This window comes from Anser anser (genome assembly GCF_964211835.1).
Source record: "Anser anser genome assembly, chromosome: 19".
Lineage (NCBI taxonomy): Eukaryota > Metazoa > Chordata > Aves > Anseriformes > Anatidae > Anser > Anser anser.
The window spans coordinates 12,836,203-12,855,946 of NC_139740.1; the positions used below are offsets into that span (position 1 = coordinate 12,836,203).

The 19,744-nt window shown below is 46.5% G+C and overlaps 1 protein-coding gene across 1 annotated transcript in view; it reads right to left on the bottom strand.

The window, feature by feature from the left end:
• Window positions 1–1,422: 1,422 nt before the first annotated feature.
• Window positions 1,423–19,744, bottom strand: part of ABCA5 (ATP binding cassette subfamily A member 5) — a 32,323-nt gene continuing 14,001 nt past the window's right edge. Inside the window, exons 16-40 of the mRNA XM_083805217.1 lie at window positions 19,122–19,260; window positions 18,869–18,959; window positions 18,548–18,687; window positions 16,950–17,069; window positions 15,732–15,933; window positions 15,312–15,481; window positions 14,338–14,471; window positions 13,111–13,248; window positions 12,840–12,953; window positions 12,316–12,486; window positions 11,262–11,375; window positions 10,875–11,012; window positions 10,425–10,499; window positions 9,800–9,891; window positions 8,978–9,104; window positions 8,723–8,840; window positions 8,516–8,607; window positions 8,186–8,361; window positions 7,629–7,704; window positions 7,450–7,544; window positions 6,632–6,751; window positions 6,300–6,449; window positions 5,307–5,386; window positions 4,991–5,046; window positions 1,423–4,303 (exon numbers count right to left, since the gene is read on the bottom strand). Coding sequence (XP_083661343.1) covers window positions 4,196–4,303; window positions 4,991–5,046; window positions 5,307–5,386; window positions 6,300–6,449; window positions 6,632–6,751; window positions 7,450–7,544; window positions 7,629–7,704; window positions 8,186–8,361; window positions 8,516–8,607; window positions 8,723–8,840; window positions 8,978–9,104; window positions 9,800–9,891; window positions 10,425–10,499; window positions 10,875–11,012; window positions 11,262–11,375; window positions 12,316–12,486; window positions 12,840–12,953; window positions 13,111–13,248; window positions 14,338–14,471; window positions 15,312–15,481; window positions 15,732–15,933; window positions 16,950–17,069; window positions 18,548–18,687; window positions 18,869–18,959; window positions 19,122–19,260 — 3,036 coding nt within the window. The 3' untranslated portion in view covers window positions 1,423–4,195. The remainder of the gene's footprint in view (window positions 4,304–4,990; window positions 5,047–5,306; window positions 5,387–6,299; window positions 6,450–6,631; window positions 6,752–7,449; window positions 7,545–7,628; window positions 7,705–8,185; window positions 8,362–8,515; window positions 8,608–8,722; window positions 8,841–8,977; window positions 9,105–9,799; window positions 9,892–10,424; window positions 10,500–10,874; window positions 11,013–11,261; window positions 11,376–12,315; window positions 12,487–12,839; window positions 12,954–13,110; window positions 13,249–14,337; window positions 14,472–15,311; window positions 15,482–15,731; window positions 15,934–16,949; window positions 17,070–18,547; window positions 18,688–18,868; window positions 18,960–19,121; window positions 19,261–19,744) is intronic.

A 19,744-nucleotide genomic window follows, 5' to 3' on the forward strand; every position in this document is an offset into this window, starting at 1 on the left:
AGAGGCTGTAGCTCTTCTGCGGCTGCCGATTTATTTATTTTCGTGGAATAAGCCCACTTAGGAGAGGAGCGTTGCGTTTTCCTGCACCGCTTCCCATCAGACAACAAACTGGGGCTGCGGAAGGCACAGCAGAGACGCACAGCTCATTTTTAGTAAATTCACCGATAAATAAATAAATAAATAAAAGATTATAAGCACATCCCCCACGCTATAGGGTGTTTGTACCCAGCACAAAGCAGACCTCCCAGCATGCTTGCAGGTTACGTACAGGGAATGCATTTTAATAGAGAGGGGACACCTGCTGCGAGCACGCCTTCGGGTTTCCCATCCCACACGGGTGCTGCTGCTGGCCTCCAGCTCAAGGCAGCCCTTTGGGGTGCCACTGGAGAGGAACAAGAGAGCCCGAAGCACCTCAAAGTGCTGCTCATGAGGTCTCCAAGCACTCACTGCACACGATTCCTGAGGGGGATCTCAGGGCCAGGCTGGCGTCAGCCCGCCCGTGTCTACCAGGGCAGGCGAGACGCTGGGGACAGGCGCTGAGAAGAGGATGCTTGAAGCAACTCGTTTGGGGGAAAAAAAAAAAAAAAAGGAGAACTGAAAGCTCCAAGAAACTCTCACTAAGGAGAAAAATCAACATACTGAATTAGGGACTTTCTGAAGATCTTTTAAGGAAACATTACAGGGAAATTAATTCATTTTTCAGCTTTAAAAAGAAGCTTAAAAAACAAAAAAAAGAAAAAAGTCATGCTGCCCTTAGGACACCATTAAATACAAACTAGTATGAAAACCTGGGAACTTTGACTAAACTGAGATTATATTTCTTCGGGGTTGTTTTCCTCCCTGCCACAAGCACAACCCCCTTTCATTTCATTATGTCCTTAACTGACCCGCAGGACTGGAGGTGGATGACCTTCCCCTTCTTCTCCTCCTCCTCCTCCTCCTCCCAACCCATCACCCTCAGCCTTTCGCTGCTCCTCGCCTGCAGCGAGCACCCATCCAGCCACCCAGTGAGCCTGTCTTGGGCACGGATCCAGCCGGAAAAATGAATTACTTTTCTTGGTGGGGTGCATTTTCAAGTGGATGAAGATGATTCACCGCCGCAGATGCGCAGCTCCGCGTGCCAGCAGCGCGCAGCTGCTGCGGGGTCACTTTTAGCAACAGCCCGGACCGGGGCTGAATCGATCTGGCTGTGAAACACGACATCCTCACGCTGTTGAATCCCAAGTGTTGCAACACCACAATTCCCTGAATTCAATTAAAAATATGATCTTAAGGCCTGCATTAAAATAACCCTGAAGGCTCCAGCCGTGCTGAATGCTGCGCACTCACCTGCACGGCGCGCTGCGCTCCGGGAAGGGGCCAGGCTTTTGAGACAGTGCCCCTGCTTCTAGGGCAGCAAAACACACGCATAATAGACGAGCATTTAACAATCCAATCCATCTTTATTTTGGTAGTACTTTCTGCTGGAAAATGGAAAACCTCAACTTTACAAATACAGCAGAATGGTGAAATAGGAAAAAAAAAAAAGTATTAAATAAACTGCAAATGATTCAAAGTGCCTGACTGTGACATCAGGAGTGTTACAAACGTGTTTAGACCCACAACCTGCTGTTTCCTGCTACCAGAACACTGGATGTCAGCTACGTTAGGGTTCACTCACTGCACAGGTGTTTTTAAATACAGGTTTTCTTGGTAACATGAACAAAATCAGACACATTAAATTCACTCGTATAAAAATACATCGTTATTAATAAGACCACAAAGTAAAGGCATCTTCAAAGTTCTGGATACACTGGCTAATTATTCATCACAACATCCCTCCAAAGCAGCTAAGGATCATTATGCCTGGGAAAGGCAGCACGAAGAAAACTGGTTTGCCCCAATACCCGCAGCAAGCCCAAACCCCACGCTGCATCCTCTTCCAGGCGCTGTACCTCCTACAGCACGAACTGGGGCTCTGGTAGTATGGCCAGGATTTGGTACGTCGCTGACAACAGCTGAACAAAAGGACTTAATCTGCAGGAATAAAACCCTAGACTTCTTGGGGTATTCTAGTTTAATTTTGCATATTTTTTCCCTGTTCTGGCAGTTACAGACATCATCCGACACTTTGGAAGACTTTTTCTATAGCATACTATAATTCCGGAGATGTCTTGGGGTGGCACCTTATGCCACATTGAAACCCAAAGCCACAACACCAAAAAGATCCCACCCACGTACACAGTTAACTCAACGTGCCAGATCCTCTGTAGGGGTAGCTGCACGACTACAGCGCCACATCACCTGGGTTACACCAGGCTGAAGAACAGGAGAACCAAGCTGAGGAACACCAGGTGCCAACAAAGTTTTCGTAGGGCCTGTTTGAAATGTTAAGACAATAAGCTATGTGAAATAGGATGATGTTACCCAGACAGAAATATCATTGTACAGAATTACCTTACGGCCTATTAAGTGAAAGGGACTAAAATTACAAAAGGGCAGCAATGGGGCTGCATGTGCAGAAGGGATGAACTCAGGTCACGGTCCTGGTGCTACCACAGCTCTTGGGCTCACAGCTTCACCGCAAAGCACAATCTGTACCCACAGCTGCAGCCCGAGGGTACGGAGGAGGAAGCGAGAGTTGTACATCTCCCCGTGCTGGAGTGAGAAACGTTTCCATGATGACAAAGGAAAACAGGTTCGGGCTCTCAACGTGATGAAAAAACAGTATTACACAGACTATGTACAAATGGTTGGGCCACAGAAGTCGTCATTAACCCTCGGTTTCTGAATTTCCTCAAGAAAAGCAAAGGTATTTTCTAACTTTAACGTGAAGACGCACAATTGATATGACTTATGAAGCCAATGTTTTGATAAAAATGCATCACTAAATTTGCTCATTGCAGAACACAATGAACAGTTAACAATCTTTAATTTCACGTATAAAACTAAAAAAGTGATGATAGCTTTGTGTAGAAAATAATATATTTTAAACATACATCTGTTGGATCTTGGGATAAAGAACTATGTATTCTTCTCTTCGTAGTGCTTCTATGCAAAGTAAAGGCACTATTCCTACGTGTGAGGTTGTGAATGTGATCTTATTCTTTTGGGTTTATGAAGGCGTATGAAAAACTGCCACGCTGGGACAAAGCACACTATGCTGAGCACACTATGGCATTACTTACTGCGATCACTACAAGGAAGGATTAGGAAATCGTGTTGCGTGTGCTTATGGATTCACCGCCAAGAATGGAAACAGCTAAAAGGGACTGTCTCCAGCCCAGCCGGCAGGATACATGCCGTCGCACCCCACAACAGAACTGGACTGTTTCTGACACAGACTAGAAACACATTTCTGCAAATCCCATAACTACACAGCTATGTCTTTGTACTTTCACCGAGCTGGGGGGAGGGGGGAGGGAAGCATCCACTTCTGTGTACCTTGTTTAACCCTACAGTGCATGCATTACACACAGCAGTGCCACCACGCCTGGCAGCACGAGCTAGCCACACCTGCCAGCCTGCAGCAGAAAGGACCACGAGTGCTGGCAAGTGCTGGGTCGTAGCTGTAAGTGAGCAGTTCCAGGCTGGCTGGACACCAAGCTAAGCCCGCGGGGTACTTCAGGACCCTGCCTGCAGTGAATACGGTTACACCGGAGCAATTTTTCCCCCCTCTCCAAAGCAGGTGCATCAACTAAGCGTGAGCAGGGATGGATTAGCCACAGGAACAGGACCTTGTGGGGACATGCACGGAGCCTCGCTGGGCAGACAGCGATGCCTGCAGGGGAAGGATGCTCCAGGGGGGCTGGCGTTGCCCAGATGCCCGGCTTGCAGCAAGGGCAGCCCAACCTCGGCACTGGCAGAGCACGGCGAGCAGCGGTATCGCTGGGGCAGGCACCAACTCCAGGAGATGCCCAAGTGTCCTGGCAGCGTCTGCTCACTCCATGCGAACCAGGAACCAAGCAGCAGAGGAGGAATGTCACAACTGGCAAAATAACGGTGGGGATCCTCACTGCTTCCACCACTACTGCAGCGGCATCGCTCAGGCCAGGATGCTCAGCGTTCCCAAATGCCGTTCTCCTTCCCTGCCCCAGTGCTGACGCTTTCCACGCTCACCCCTGGCAGCTCGGCCCCCCCAGCACGACATGGTGCAGGGGATCATCACTTGCACAAAGCACCAGCAGCTCGGCGAGCCGTCGGGATGGCGAGGGGCTCAGAAAATGACCCTGTCCTCCTGCGTCCTCTCCCACCACAGTGTGCTGTTCAGGGTGCCGAAGCTGCTGTCCTCCTCCTCCTGTTCCCTAGCAAGCTCCACAAAGACCTTGAAGGGACATAAAGGAGATGAATGTGCCAGGTTCCCTGGAGGAACTCGCTCAGTCACAACATAATTTATGGTAAAAGCCTTACAAATACAGAACATATTGCTGCAGATCCGAGTCGGAAGTTTTTAGTGTTTTGGATTTTTTCCTCTTTGCTCCTACCCTCCCACCTCAAAACAATGGGAAGGAAGCTGAACCAAATACGAGCTGAAAGCATTTGTCATCAGCAGTAACTAATCCAGATTAAGCAATAATAACCTTCAGTTTTATCCCCTTTTCATAAAAAAAAATAGCAATGCCTATCTTTCTAAGAAATCACAGTGATAGTTCCACTAATGCCACAATTATTTTTTTCTTTGTTCTAGCCAGCACAGCTGGCCTGACTTATTTTAAAATGAAAGGGGAAAAACGGGAATAAGGGGAACTGAAAGTCCCAATTCACGTTCTGGGGAAGTGCAGTCCCACTTTCCCAACACCAGAGAAGTCACCAGCGGAGCGGCCTCGGGCCCTTGGAGCTGGGCACCGAGCTCCAGCTGTGGGCACAGGGATGCCCGCAGGGATGCACGGCTCAGGGGCAGCAGACACGAAGCGAATCTGCCCCAGACTGCTGTAGAAACACCATCCTGAAAACTTTAATGCCCCAGCCTGGCACGATTTACTTCCATGGAATGACATTTGCTTCAACATACCTGTTCCAGTGTTGCCTGAGAAAAGCTGTACTCCTCGATGTTAAACGTGTGTTTTACTGTTAAAAGAATTCAAGAGAAAGCATATTTAAGAATACTTCACTATCTGAGACAACTGGATTTAAAGCATTTTAGCTGGTACGTGTGCTTACTGTTGACTTCATAAGAAACAGGGTTGGCAACAGCAATAGAAGAAAGGAAATTAAGTGGATTTTAAACACAAATGCAAAAGTGCCTCTGCACGTGGAATGAAGGGAAATGCATCAGCTGTGGAGACAGAAAGATTTCCGAACATGATGGGTGGCAAGTGCTTAGTTACCTTCTTCCAGCTTGGAAAAACAATGTGAAAGCGACTGTACGTCTTCTCTAGGAATTTTATACGCCAAGATAGAAGCAAAACTGAAACAATCAAAGCAAAAAAAAATTAGCTTCAGGTAAAAAGCAAAAATACAAACATCCAAGTGAACAAAATTAAATCATTTACTAAAGACTACTCCAGGCATTTTGACCAGTTGTCCACACACAAGAAAAGAGGGACGATCCAGCTCCAGGAGAGCAGAGGGGTTATAACCAGTCTGGGAGCACCCTGGTCGGAATGCTTCAGCTGAAAGTCACCTGGGACTGCTCGGTGCTTTTTATGCCCTTCAGCTGAGAGTCAAGCATTTATATTCTACCTACAAAGTGACACACAAAAACTCCTGCCAGGGCTTAAACGATGAAGTTTTGCCCTTCACACCAGCTCTGACAGAGGTCACGCTGCACCCAGCACTCCAGAAGAGGGACCTGCTTTACCCTGCACACGGGCTTGTGAAAAACAAACTCTCCTCCAAATCTCCCCCATGGGAGGGATGTGCCTTATGCAATGCCTGCAGTGCTCTTTCCGACATCCTCACCAGCAGTCACCAGGAATTCAAAGCTGCTGGGGGAAAGCCAACCAACCCACCCTCAAACCCAAGGTCCCCACAGTTCAACCAAGTGTTTCCAGCTAAGGGCAGGGATTCAGAGCCTCAGAATTTACCCCGTTTCCAGGATGACAGAGAAGGAAGCCAGCACGCAACAGTTATGCAGAAATCTGTTTTTGTTTCTGCTGTGCCACTTTTGCACACATGATTCAGATACTTGGCCCTGGTCGGTGGCACGAGCACTTCGGGTTTGCTGACTTGCAAAACTTTTTTTTTTTTTTTTAAGCTGTATGGGAATTTTTTTTGTCAATGTTAGCATTATGGCATTCCTTACTCATTACCAATGAGCTGCTGAGAAATCAGAGACTTGTATTAATCTCAATGTTTTCTGTTTATTTGTTAAACATTACCTTTCCTGACGATTTGCGTTTGGGAAGATGTGCAGGATCTGCCTCTGCAGATACTCCAGCTGCTGTACATCAGGTGTTTCCTTTAATTTCATTTCCAAGAAGTATCCTCTGCCAAATTTACTCTTCAGGTGTTGAACAGTGCCTATACACCTGCCAATTGCAGAGAGAGAAAGGGCGGTACGCGCTTTACTCCACACTCAAAAAGCAGACTAACATCTAACAGCCCCTTTCCATACACTTAATTTTGCTCCAGGTTGAGACAATTGTTGCCTGCATTTTTAGAGCAACGCTCCGTGGCCAGCAGGTGCCCCACCGCCCCCCGCCAGCAGTACCTGAGCTGCCCGGCCACCAGGATGGCCACGCGGTCGCACACAGCATCCGCCTCCTCCATGTAGTGCGTGGTCAGGATAGCCGCTCGCTCCTTGTTTTTAAAGGCTGCTCGAATTGCCCGCCTGCAAAACAGGAAAAAATGAATCCCCAGCCAGAACACTACTGAAGCAACAGCAAAAAAAAAAAAAACAACTGGGCATAAAATGTTAGGAAGATACCGGGAGGGGAATCAATAAATAACGCTTCTGTGAAAGAAAACCAAATTCAGTCTTCGTTTCCTTTTGTTAACTGAGGTTTTACAACTGTGTAGGTTAAAGACAGCTGAATGTCAGTATTTTGCGGAGAGCTGCACAGGCAGACTGTCCCGACACCAAGTGACCATGCATTGCACGTTACGTTTCTTCTCTCCCGTTAGGTGTGCAGTGACTCCCAGCAGCCCGGGGCTCGTTTGTGGACTAACAGCAGAGCAAGGTGCCCCACCGAGCTCCCTTGGGTTTGGCACGGAACAGTAACCTTGGGTTAGCGGGAAAAGAGCACCGCGATGCTCAAACCCCTTTTATTTTGTGGATCAATACTCTCCTCGCAGCAACAATTGAACATTTTTTTCGTTTTAGAAAGATGACTCAAATCTCATACTCCTTGCATTCCTTTACTTTGAAGATTTCTTTCTCCCAGCTTCCACGTTCTTCACCCTGTCCAGGAGAGGACGCAGTGGGCGTGCATCCTGCCCCCAGCTGGTAGCTCCAGCAGCGATGGGGCTGCTCCCCAGACAGGACCAATTCCCGAGCAGAGAGGAGCCCCCTGCCAGCACGGCACTCACCACATGTGCTGCTTGGCTTTGGGGTCCATGCCGGTGGAGGGCTCGTCCAGCAGCGTCACCCGCGGGCTGCCCAGCATGCTCAGGGCGAAGCAGAGCTGAAAGAAGAGCAAAGGAGCTGGGTAACGACACGATGCCTCCCGCAAGCAGCCGCCACGGCAGCTTTAGGAGCTCGTCCATACCTTGCGTTTCAGCCCGACTCCCAGCTTCTTTGTTGTCTTCTGCAGGTGGTCTTTTAAATCCAGGGCACTTGAGATGCTGTGGAAAGAGAACTGCAGGTGAAAAGCCCAGGTAATGCAGAGTGCGATGGTTCAGCTTTCCTCTCATCATACCAGAAGCAACCAGTCCCATTTAAAGAACTCAATTACAAATATTTGTACAGAAAAAGCAAAGCAATTGGCAGCATCAGAGCTGGGCACTGCTGTCCATCACAGGCCCCGTGTCCCCCAGTGGAGCCTGCGATGACAACCCAGACATGGCTCCAAGCCCTGGCCTCCCCATCCTCGCAACCCCTGCCAAGGTTGTCACTGGCATTTCGCAGTTTTTAAAAAATAATAAAATACAAAAAACAATTGAATTTTGTGTGGTTGAATCTTTATCTCCTAAGCTACAAACTAAAACTTGACGAATTTGCTAAAATGATCTGATCATAAACTTGAATGAAAAAAATACCGTTAGAAAAAAGTGAGAAAAAAAAAAGCAGTTAAAACCTCAAATGTTTCTATAATAAACTACTTACCGTTTTACAACTTCCTTAACATCAGTCTGACTCATTCCTTTGATAGCACCATAAATTTCAAAATGTTCCTGCAGTGTAATATCTGGCCACAGTGGATTAGTTTGAGGACAGTACCCCACAAATTTAACCGAGTCATCGTCGCTGTTCACTCCCGAAGAACAATCTCCCATCAGAACCTGCAGGAGAAGTGTAACAGCTTCAGTTGATAATATTGTCAGTTTTAGAACTGGTTTTGTTAAAGAGCTAGCAAAAGACAGTCAGGAAGGGCAGCAGTAATGACAAATGTTAAACATGGATTCACTTTCTATTTGGTTTGTAGGAAGGATATACCTGCCCGCTGGTCGGCTCAACCTCTCCAACAAGCATGTTAATTAACGTGCTCTTCCCAGCTCCGTTGGGTCCTAATAATCCCAGTATTTCTCCTAAGGGCAGGACAACACACAAAACACTGCCTGTGAGGTCAGACAAATTAATTCACAAAACCAAGAGTCATTTTTGTAACCGAAGCAGCTCAGCAGCAAACGATCCAACTCGAACCTTTCCTCACGCAGAGAGAGACGTGTTTCGTTGCCACTTTCTTTATTCTCCTCCCCAGACGGAACTCCTTCCTCTCGTCGTACTCCTTGTGCAGGCTGCTGACCACGATCGCTGGCATCTACGAAAGGAGAGAGGTAGGAGCAGCGACGCTCTGGCACGCTCTGCACGGGAACCATGTCCCCAGGACCCGTGGTGGGAGCAGCCCCCAGCAGCTCCAGCAGCCCCTGAATTCGGGGTTTGGGACTGCAGCGTTACCTCCTCAGCGTTGGGGTTGCTCAGCGCTTCCTTCACCCGCAGCCTCTCCGCCTTCACATCTTCATCCTCGTTCTCGTCGCGCGGGGCATCCGGCAGCTTCCACGTTTTGACTTTTGTGAAGCATTTTCTAAGGGGAAGAAAACAGCACGAGGCCTGCGCTCGGCATTCCGGTGGAGCAAAGCTTCCTGAGAAATCAATCCAGATTTGCTCTCCGAGTTGATACAGAAAGCTTTTGCGCTTGCCAAACCTCGGAGTAATGTGTTTATGCTGCGCATCCGAGAAGCCCCAAAAGAGTTGAAGGAGCTGTCAATGCTTGCAATTATGCCATTTTAACGCTGAGCTCTTTGTTAGAGCATACATCTCTGATCATGCGGTGGGAAGGGAAGTTCACAGCTGCATAGCAAGCAGCAGCTCTGCTTCGCTGGGGGCAAGTCGCTGCTGCCCCTGCGGTGCTGCTCGCCCTCCCGCTGGTGGGCACTCACAGCTGTGCTCCCAGTCATGCATTATCAGAAGAGACATCGAAATCCCCATATTAACCTTAGTTTTATACAGATTGTCCTCAAAATTTTTTATTCTGAACAAAGATAACTTAAAAGTAAGCTAAAGCTGTATTTCTGCACTTATTGAATTTCAGGTAACCGAAATTAAGAGAACAAATTCTTTAGACACTTGGGAGGAGATATATAACACAGCTATTTTATTTTCTGCAGTATCCCCCATAACTGTATGCTACATATTCCAGTTCAACCACCTGCATGATTTTTAAGAACTGCTTCCTTGGACTTACTCCTTTTAAAAATTCTGCTTAACAGAGAAACACACCTGAAAAATGGATCCTCTCGAATTGTTCTCCCTCCATTCTTCACCTCAAAACATCGCAGCAGGAAGAGCCACACGACACACTGCAAATAGGGCTAAAAACAAACAGAAATTGTTTGTCAGAGCACTGCTAGCCCTCCGGGGATGGAGATCCTACAGGTGACCCTATAGGCAGCCCCACCGGTGTGACGAGTGACGAGAAGCACCAGTTCTTCACCACCACAGAAATGCTGATGGCTCTGAGAAGATGAAATATATCCTTAAGTCCCTGCTTTAGCCACAAAGTGCTGGCAGTGAAGAGAAAAGTCTGCTTTGATTTAATGGCAATTGCTTGGCTTCTAGGAGAGAGACAGACTGTCCCCTGCTCTGGAGTTCGTCCTCCATCGGTATGGACTCCCATAATAATCAGGATTAATAACAGCACTGTTAATTACACTAGTGAAGCAGGAGATATTGAGTTGGTATGCACAACAAGTTTTACTGATACTGTTCTGCTGCAACAGCCTGCAAAGCAGCAGACCCCACAGATGCTGAGCATGAGATCAATTTTTTACTAATGCAGATGCCCAAAAAGAAGGGGTGTCCCAGCAGGAGTTAGCAGTTTTCTATGGCAAATAATGATGCTTACAGCTATAACTGCCACCAGGAGCCTGTCCCATGGGTCGTGGTATTCTCCATTCTTCTGTTTGTCTGTCCATGAGACCTAACAATGCAAAAAAAAAAAAAAAAACTGTTTAAGGAAATAATTCCCTACCAGAGACTGCATATTCTGCATTGCACTTTATCCTGTGAGCTCTGTGCAGATCCCGATCAATGTGCCAAACTAGCCCAGCCCCACAGGCCGAGCAACACATGGTTTTCCTTTCGATATTTAATGGCAGACTTGTTTCTTTCCTCGTGTTACACCTGCAACACTCTGCTTGCAGGAAAAAGGTGACTTTTCGCCAGCAGCTGCCCTTCTTCATGCATTAACTGGCTACTGACGGCACTACCCAGGTCCCAGTCACATCTTTAAAGGTGCCCACCCAATTCCAGCCATTTGCAAGCACTCTGGAGAGCATCTCCTTTGTGCCCTTACCTTTATAAAACAGATCAGACAGCCAATAAGGGAATAGATGGGAATGAAGATAGAGAAGACATAATGCAGGGTGGTGGTCACTGTGTAAAAATCCAGAAAAAAGGCCACTTCGGTGACAACCGTACACAGCAAAGCTGCCTATACAAAAGAAAGGAAAAAAAAACACATTTTCATTCAATTCTGACTCTAAAAGTGTAAGTTACTTAATTTGAGGCACATTTCTAAAGCTTCTGGCATTTAGTATATGTCAGTAATAAAGAAACATTGGTAAATGTTTGATTTCCTGTGCATTAAGGACACAGTGAAATGACCAGGCTGGAAAGGCCAGCGTGGCTTTGGAGAGAACCAGTCCTCCCAGTTAACCAAAGCTGAGGGAAAGTTACTCACCACTGAGAATATAAATGACCAAAATTCTTTTGTATTTTGGACTTTTTTAAATGTGAAGGAGACCACGTAAGTGAACAGCACAACTGACGGGACGTAGCCAATCAGGCAAAAAAGCTGCAAAGACAAGAAAGGATTCTCAGGAAGCATACAGCATGAACCCAGGCTTGAAATTTTTTTTTTTTTGTGTGTGTATCAGCTGTGATTATCCTAGGGTGGTACATGACTCTGGATACAGCATATGTCATTAAATACAAAAATAAATGCATGGATAGGAACCCCCTTAAATGAAGCTCCATGATTACTGTATTTCCTCTTGCTTTTATTTAAAAGAAAAAAAACACAAAAAAATACAGGCTCCCATAAATATCTACCTGAATATTTTATCAAATATATTAGGAATTCCACCATCAACCTTAGCATTTTTGCAACAATTAGAACAAGGGATGGATGCGCCACTAACAGATCAGCCGGGCAGCACAATGGTCACACCCCAAACCTGATTAGCACACAGCTACCAATTCTGGGAAAGAAACTGGGAAAATCCGATTCTTCTCAATTACAGCCGAGATCTCAGAAAAGCCAGCTCCGACTATAAAAGATACGACGACTTGTAGCCTCCTCAATTTATTCATATGCTGCAATTCATTGCGGAGCTGGTCTGTGTTCAAAGTCACCGCAACCTTGTCATTAGCAGAGTGCCGATGCAAGCGGCGCAATTATCAAATGGCAGCAACAGTGCAGAGCAAATTGAGCAAAGAATGACAGTGCATTTCCTTGGAAGGTTCTGGTAATTTAAAGCTCTTTTTATTCTGGTTCTCAGTTAAATCCTAAATACACATATATATATATATTTTTTTTTTCCAGGGGAAGAAGCAGTTTTGCCTTTGGTGCATTCAGGCTGGTGACTTTGCACAGGGAACCCTGATCAGGCATTTTCTGTATATATTGTTTTGGAGAACTCTGCTGAACCATCTAAGAAAAACAAATGCTTGTGGAAAATAACAGAACCAAACCCTCACACCCCTGTGTGCCCTCAGGTCCCCACCACACTCACCACAGCCATGAACTTGCCGACATAGAAATAGATGCCGTAGTGGAAGGCAAAGAGGCTGCCTATCATCAGGACGAGGATGGAGAAGAACAGCGGGAGGTCAACGACAGCCTGGCCCACCCAGTAAGCAGACGGATAAAGCCCCGCTATCTTCAGCTGTGTGTATGCTTTGATCTGCAATGGGAAAAGAAAATGCCCACGATGGTCATCTGCAGTGGTACACGGGTGGGCTCCCATTTCTTGCTACAACTCACCACTTTTACACAGACATGGTATCGGAGCATGTTGCCCACTTGTTGCTGATCCTACCTGCCAAAGTACGTAACATTTCCACGGAAAGCAAAAGGGCTTTTCTGAAACCTGCTCTACCCAATGCCACCAACGCCGGAGTCACACCTGCTTTGCTCTGGCTGCCCTGTGCCTCGCAAGGCAAAGGATACTACTTAAAACACCTCTGAAGATCTTTCCAAAAAATCCCAAGGTTTTCAAGATCTCCTGTGTCTATGAATCCACACCCAGAAGTTTACCTTATGGTTTTCTGCATTCTCCATGGCAAAATAGGGTGGCATGCCCGTGACAATGATTCCCAGTAGCACAGCTTCGAAATAGATCTCTAGTTTGAAAACAGTGTCTGGAAGATCCTGAAATACACATCAGATTTCTTCAATACCAGAACATATGCGGGAAAAAAATGCATTTATGATTGGAACATAACTGCAAGTGCAAAAGCATGAGTTCTTGAGCCCACCCTAGCACCAGCTCTGCTGTCTGCCATGAGCTCTCCCCAGCCCTGCTCACCTGGATGAAGGGGTTGCTCCAGATCTGAATGCTCTCGCTTACGTTCAGAGTGCGCAGCAGTAGGTTGCTGACAATATTCATCAAAACTGGCACGGAATGCACCATGGTACTGTTGAATACGATTGTGAAAACATAGTTCTGGAAAGAAAAGTATTTGTTACATTAATTAGTCTGCCTGAAGGGTAACGCCCTGAAAGGGCTCTCCTGTGGGCTTAATTAAACCTGAACAATGGTAAAAAAATCTCTGCACGACAGAGGATGCTTTGCAGGAAGCTCTGTGCTGCTCAGAGTGGTTAGAACACAAAACCTAATTCAATAATACAGTCATGCTCATAGAGAACAAATTATTTGGAATAAATCCTCAAAATGTTTTATGCAACTGTTACACTGTGACAAGTGATGCTCCTGCCAATTACAGCCTGAAAAACAATACACAAGGAGCTGCACTCATAAGTTCTTGCTAATGTATTTTAAAAACAGAAAAATTTACGTTAGCTAAGGACTGCACTGTCACGCCACTATTAGCGGTTGCAACAAATAAAAAAGGGAACAAGAGATAGAGCTGGCATACTGCAAAGCATTTCCTTTGTTGGAAATTAAATACAACCCCGATATTCAAGTCATCCTGACACTCCTTCAGTGACCATTGTGAAATGAATACTTCCAGTCCAAGATACTCATTTTTCTTTACACATGAGAGCACCATGGAATTATACTTCTGTCAAATTGTGTAATTCAGCCAGGGCAAGTAAGAACTAAGTTCATATGCCAGGTCTCTTGTGAAGTAAAATATTTCTCTTGGCTTTTTGTGTGTTTGTGAGGAAAGAAGAGGAATGGAAGTTTTATTAACCTACCATAATTATCATTATGAAAGAATGAATTTATTTTGAGCATATTTCCATTCTGTTAATACAAGTCCTCTTTGCAGGCCTCTTGCATAAGCAATATTATATGACATTATTTGATTATATAATTCAATACTTTAGACATTTAAAAATTTGATCTCCTTATTGATAACAACCCAGAGCCTCAATACACAGGCTGGTCCCCAAACGTTCACACAAACAGCAGAGATGAAATTTCAACCCTATCACCTCAAGTGGACGATCAGCATCAACCTCATCAGGCTCACCCTGAGCGTGCCTTTCAGGACACAGCAACAAAACCAGCCCCTGGCCAGCTGCTCTGGGATATGACCGAACAGGTCTGTCTGTCTGTCTGTCTCACCTGTCTGGATTCAAGGTCGAACACATTTAAACCTGCACTGTGAGGGGCAGCTGAAACGTAGTCGCTGTCATTGAACATCTCCACCAGTACGTTCATGCTCCCAAGAGAGTGGACAATGCCATCAATATCTGAGTCTGGTGAGAGAGAGGAAAAAAGACATCACCAGCTTGCAGTATTTTACATAAAATTATTGATGCGTTTTCAAGTCAGCAGTGGTGCAGTCTTCTCCCTGATGTGACCCTACGATAGCGACCACCCTTTCATTACACGTGCCCGCTAAAGAGAGTCCTCTGCTGTTCTGAGCACCGCAGATGTTTTTGTCTCTGCTTCCCCCGCCACAGCCTCCCCAGAGCTCAGGAAACACTCGGTTATTTTATACCATTAAGTCGCACAGGCCAAATGCAACAGTTGGAAGCAGAGGTGCCAAGGAGCATCATCAGGTTACCCAGCGTTTCAGCTGCACAGGGAATTAGCTAACAGACAAAAATCGGAGGCACTTTGATGCAGTATCTGGAGGACTGAAGGCGTATTATGTACAAATTCCCGAGAGCTCAAAAAGATGTTTATTTCTACTGCCCAGATTGCTGCTGCTAGCCACTCTTAAAACATCTCCAGTTGAAACAGAAAGGACCTTTACAAAGCGCTTTGTAGCAGGATTTTAACGTTGATGTATCCAAGTGTCTCTGTGCCCAGCTCCTTCACACGGATCGTCTTTGTGTAGGGAGCACAGCACCACCACACACGGGAGGAGAAGGGAGATCTCTGAAGTGAACCCTACGACACGGAGGATTATCACTCTCTACCGTGTCTGGCCACTTAGAACTGCTTGATTTGGATTCACTTCAAGGAAAGTCGTTCCGAACCCAAAAAGTTGCACCCGCCACCTTCCCCCCCTCATCCTGCACCTTCCCCTCCCTGCCCCAGCGGATGCAGCAGCCAGCAGCCAGCCCTGCAGAGCTCCTTCCCTCTCCTACCTGTGGAGTTCTGCAGCAGCAGCCGACTCCTGTACTTGTGATATTCCTCCCCGGGCTTCAGCAAGTACAAATCCGGGGAGAGTCTGACAGGAGCTATTGAATTTTTGATGTAGTGGTGCGTGAGAAACAACAAAATCTGAACTACAAGGAAAATCAGAAAAAGCAACAACCTGAAAGAAAGAAAAGGTTCGGTTTTATTAAAATTCAGCAAACGCAGGCCCAGTTTATGTGCACGTCAGTTAAAACAACACCTCCCCCACCTCAAAAATGCAGCTATTCAACAGCAATGAATAACCTCACACTTGGTTATGTTTAAATGTAACTACAAACAATAAATAAATCTCATCCTGCCACTTCTCCGGTGTCATTCAAGCAGGTTTTGAGATTTTGGTATACATACCAGAAAGCCTCAACACTTACATCACTCTGACACATTTATTTTCTCGCCTGAGACTAAGGAAGTGAACTTTCGCTATGGTGGAAACCTGCTTCTTCCACAGGGCTGCGTGGCTCATCGGGGGCGACCTGGTCTCCGAGAGCATCAGGAGGCTCTGCTCCATGTCGTCGAGCGACTTTGTGTCCGCCTCCTCCTGCACTTGCTGGGAATTAAACACGCTGTAATCTGGAACAGAAGAGAGCAAAAGGGTATGGACTGGACTGCTCTGACAGAGCTATGTGGTTTCAGATCGTAGGCCTGGAGGAAGCTCGGCTGCAGTCCATTCTTGGCCCCTGCTATTGAGAAACCACCTCGTCCCACCCCGGCTCTCAATTTAGCCCCAAGTTCAATGATACTAATGTACCCCAAAGCACACAGATCAGACACTGAAGGCAGATGGTACAAATTTCTTCCCTGGGGAGAACAAAACTGACAGCCTACAAGCACTCAGACGGTGCAGCCTTGCTCCAGCTCCACTACATCAGCCCAGGCACATACCTGCGTTACTCAGCATCAGCACACTCAGCTGTTAAACCCCCTTACACCCACTCAAAAACTTTGCAGCACGGATAGTTTACTACTCTGCATTGCAAAAAAGCTCTATAAAGATAAAGGCAGCTTCAACCCTTCACAGCTGACATCAGAAGATCTGATCAGCTCTGGAGTAACAGTCGGCGGTCCCAGCTTTCCAGATGGCTGAAATTTAAAGGAAGGGAAGAAAGACAAGCTCAGCTTCAGCCTTAGGTGCAGGCTACCAATATTACTGCTCACCTAGAAGGCTGGAAATAAATTTTATGTCATGAATTTCTTGAAAGTAAGCTCCATGAGGTAAATGGAGCACATTATAGTAAGATAGACATAAGAAGTGCAGCTGTGAAGCGAAGAAGTGAGATGTAAGTACACTGTATGAAAATTAAATTGCTGCAGAGACAGCCAGAAAAAACCTTTTCTCTTGATCCTCCCAGAATTTCTCCCCACCCAGCTCACAGCTTGTGTGTGTTTTTCCTGATAAATATTTCAAAAACCTAGGATAACGTGAGGCCTGTGGAGCCCTGTGCTGCCAGACACAGCGCTCTGTGAGGCGTTTTTAATTCTTACCTCCACAGCAAGCCTCCTAGCAGCGACGTGGCACAGCCACATCTACACGACCTCATACTAAACCAAACATGAGGGAGAACGGGAAACACCATGGGCTGCCCCACCTGCTTGATCGATTTCTGCCTCAACTTCCAGCTTCAGGTAGACATCCTCCAGAGTCGTCATGGAAACGCCGTAAGTAATAACGCCCAAATGGGAATGGGTGTCGAGATCAGAAAACAAGCCTGCAGACAGAAGTGAAGCACACTGGTTGCTCTGGGACAGGATCACAGCGTCCTCCTGAGAGACCTTCAAGCAAGCCAGATGCACTCCGCTTCCCTTAGGCCTTCAGACCGTAGTGTGTAAATGTGGCTACGTAAATGTGGCTACCTCATCTTGAAGAACACAGGTTATGGCACAAGAACCAAGGTGGGGACAGGCTCATTTTAGCACAGCACTTTTCATCCTGTGTGGTTAGGCAGGGAAACGTGGTGTGTGGTGCAAGAAATCAGCATCCTCTTGAGCTCAGCACTGCCTCCTGGCTGGCTCCAAGAGCCCCTCTCCTGGGCACAGCACTGCAGGACACCTCATCCCACCTAGATCTGTGCCCAGGTACAAAGATATTTTACCAAAAAAAAAAAAAAAGAATAATTGCACATTCCAAAAAAAAAAAAAGTCACCCAGATCTGTAAAGTCTGCTTAATTACGCAGGGGATCGTGGATGATATGTGCAGCTTGGTGACCAAAATTAGGTACAGAGAGAGCGCGCTTATTAGTGCCTCAGGGTAAAAACCACTACCAGGCTCTTGCCAGGCCTATGAAGCGAAGCACTTGACAAAACGAGTAACTTCAGAGCCAATGCCACACTGAAGGGAAACACAAACTCATAAAATGGGAAGAGCTGCTGGACACCCAACAACACTCGCCAGGTCTCCCCAGTTGCTCCTGCTTCCGCTGCAGAGGCACATCCTAACCTCAGCTTCTCCTAAAAACAGTTTGGGGGAATTGAATCAATCTTGCATAAAGATGCTTCTTTTTCAGAAGTATGCACAGTGACTGCTAAAGGTAAAGCTAATAAATTATTAACTGGTTAAGTGTAACGGGAAAAGGGCATTTATGAAATATGAGCTGCAATCACATCCATATTGATTCCCCCTTAGCCTTTCCAATAGTGAAAAGGACACACTGTTTCTTCCATTTTCTGCTGGGAAACAAACAAGGAGCGCTGTGTACAATTAAAATCAGATAATTGCTGCCATCTAGTGAAACTAACACATTTGTTCCACACTCTCTTTCTCTCAACAGTGAATTTCAATGCAGGGCCACAATGCTCTTTGTGGCTCACAACAAGGGGGATTATTGTAGGACTTTTCAGCTTCCTGCTGGAGGCCAGCCCTGGTCACTGAAATGTTCTGCAGTAAGAAGATGCTTGTGCCAGACAACGGGACTCTTGGACAACAGGGTCTTTTCACGTTTCTGCTACAGGCATCTCCTCAGCATCTGCACCACAGCCCCTTGAGGAACACAACAAGGTCCTCACTCGCCTGAGAAACTGGTGAGAGCTAAAGCAAAGACCTCACTGACTGATCTTGAGCCAAACCACAGCCCAACAAGGAGCATGTATAAATGCACAAAGGCAGAAACGACCATTTGACAAGTACTGCAGGCTACAGCCATGCTTGATGGATTTCCCTTCGATGGCCATCCCACCCTGCACCAATACCTGCAAACTTGTCCATGTCCTTGAGTGGCAGGGTGTACACGAGCTGCTGGTCGGTCTCTTGGAGCAGGCTGGCTGTGGGTACGTGCTGTCTGATCAGCGAGGTTGTAGCTTCTGTGTTGCAATAGGCATCGATGTGCATGCTATGAAAAGAAACACACAAGAAACTGGTTTTAAAAAGGCAGCTTTTGTCCTGATGCCCGGATCAGAAATATTAGCCTGCAGAGCACCATGCATGATAAAAGGGTCCTTCTTGGGGTGGGGGTGCTGTCTTACTGATTTGCACAGAAAACAAAGACGGATGAAGTCACACAAAAAGAATACCTCAAGCGGTAGCCAATTCCCCATTTGGTTTTCAGAAAGAGAGAAGATCCAAGGCATTTTAACATCCCTTGAGAAATCACAGCTTTACGATCTAGAAACAGGAATCAAGAAGGCCCTTTGAGTGAGAGGACTGCCAAGGGGCCCCAGAACCCAGGTAAGCCCTTCACGTAGCGGTGCATCCCTGGCTGCAGGAGCACCACCGAGGCTCGGTAACACAACCGTCGCTCGCGGACAGGGCCGCAGCAGGTCTCACCAGCAAGGATATCTGCCTCGTCCATGAAGTGAGTGCTGAAAACCGTCACGCGATTCGCTTTTCTGTTTTTCAGGAGGTTCCAGACGATGTGCCGCGAACACGGATCCATGCCTGCAGTCGGCTCATCCAGCAGCAAAACCTTTGTGCAAAAGGAGAAGTGTTTGCAAAGCCATATCCGTGTGCAAGGTGCAGCCTCAGAAATCCTATCTAAATGACAGACACAGGTTTTTGGTTTGAAGCCTGCTAGTTATTTGCTCAAAATACACAGGAGACATCATATCTTCCCTTTGTTTTGAATAAACATATCTCCTGTTGTGACAAATGGAAAAATCATTCAGTAAGTTAATGCCATAATCTGTTTTATTCTATTTCAAGTGCAATTACATTTAGCTATGCATTGACTGTCTATTAAGGAACGCTTAAATATATGCTTTTAAAATCCCAGTGAACTGTCAGATGTATCCTTTTTTAATACTTATCTAAAAGCAGCCCCAGTTCCTACAGGGCAGAAATAACAGATCTGTAACACAAGAGAGCTCTGTGGCTCTGCTCCCAAGCCAAGGGCTCGCGCTGCTTGCAGGAGAGTCTTGCTCAGATTTGCTGTTAGGGGCTAAATATTACCT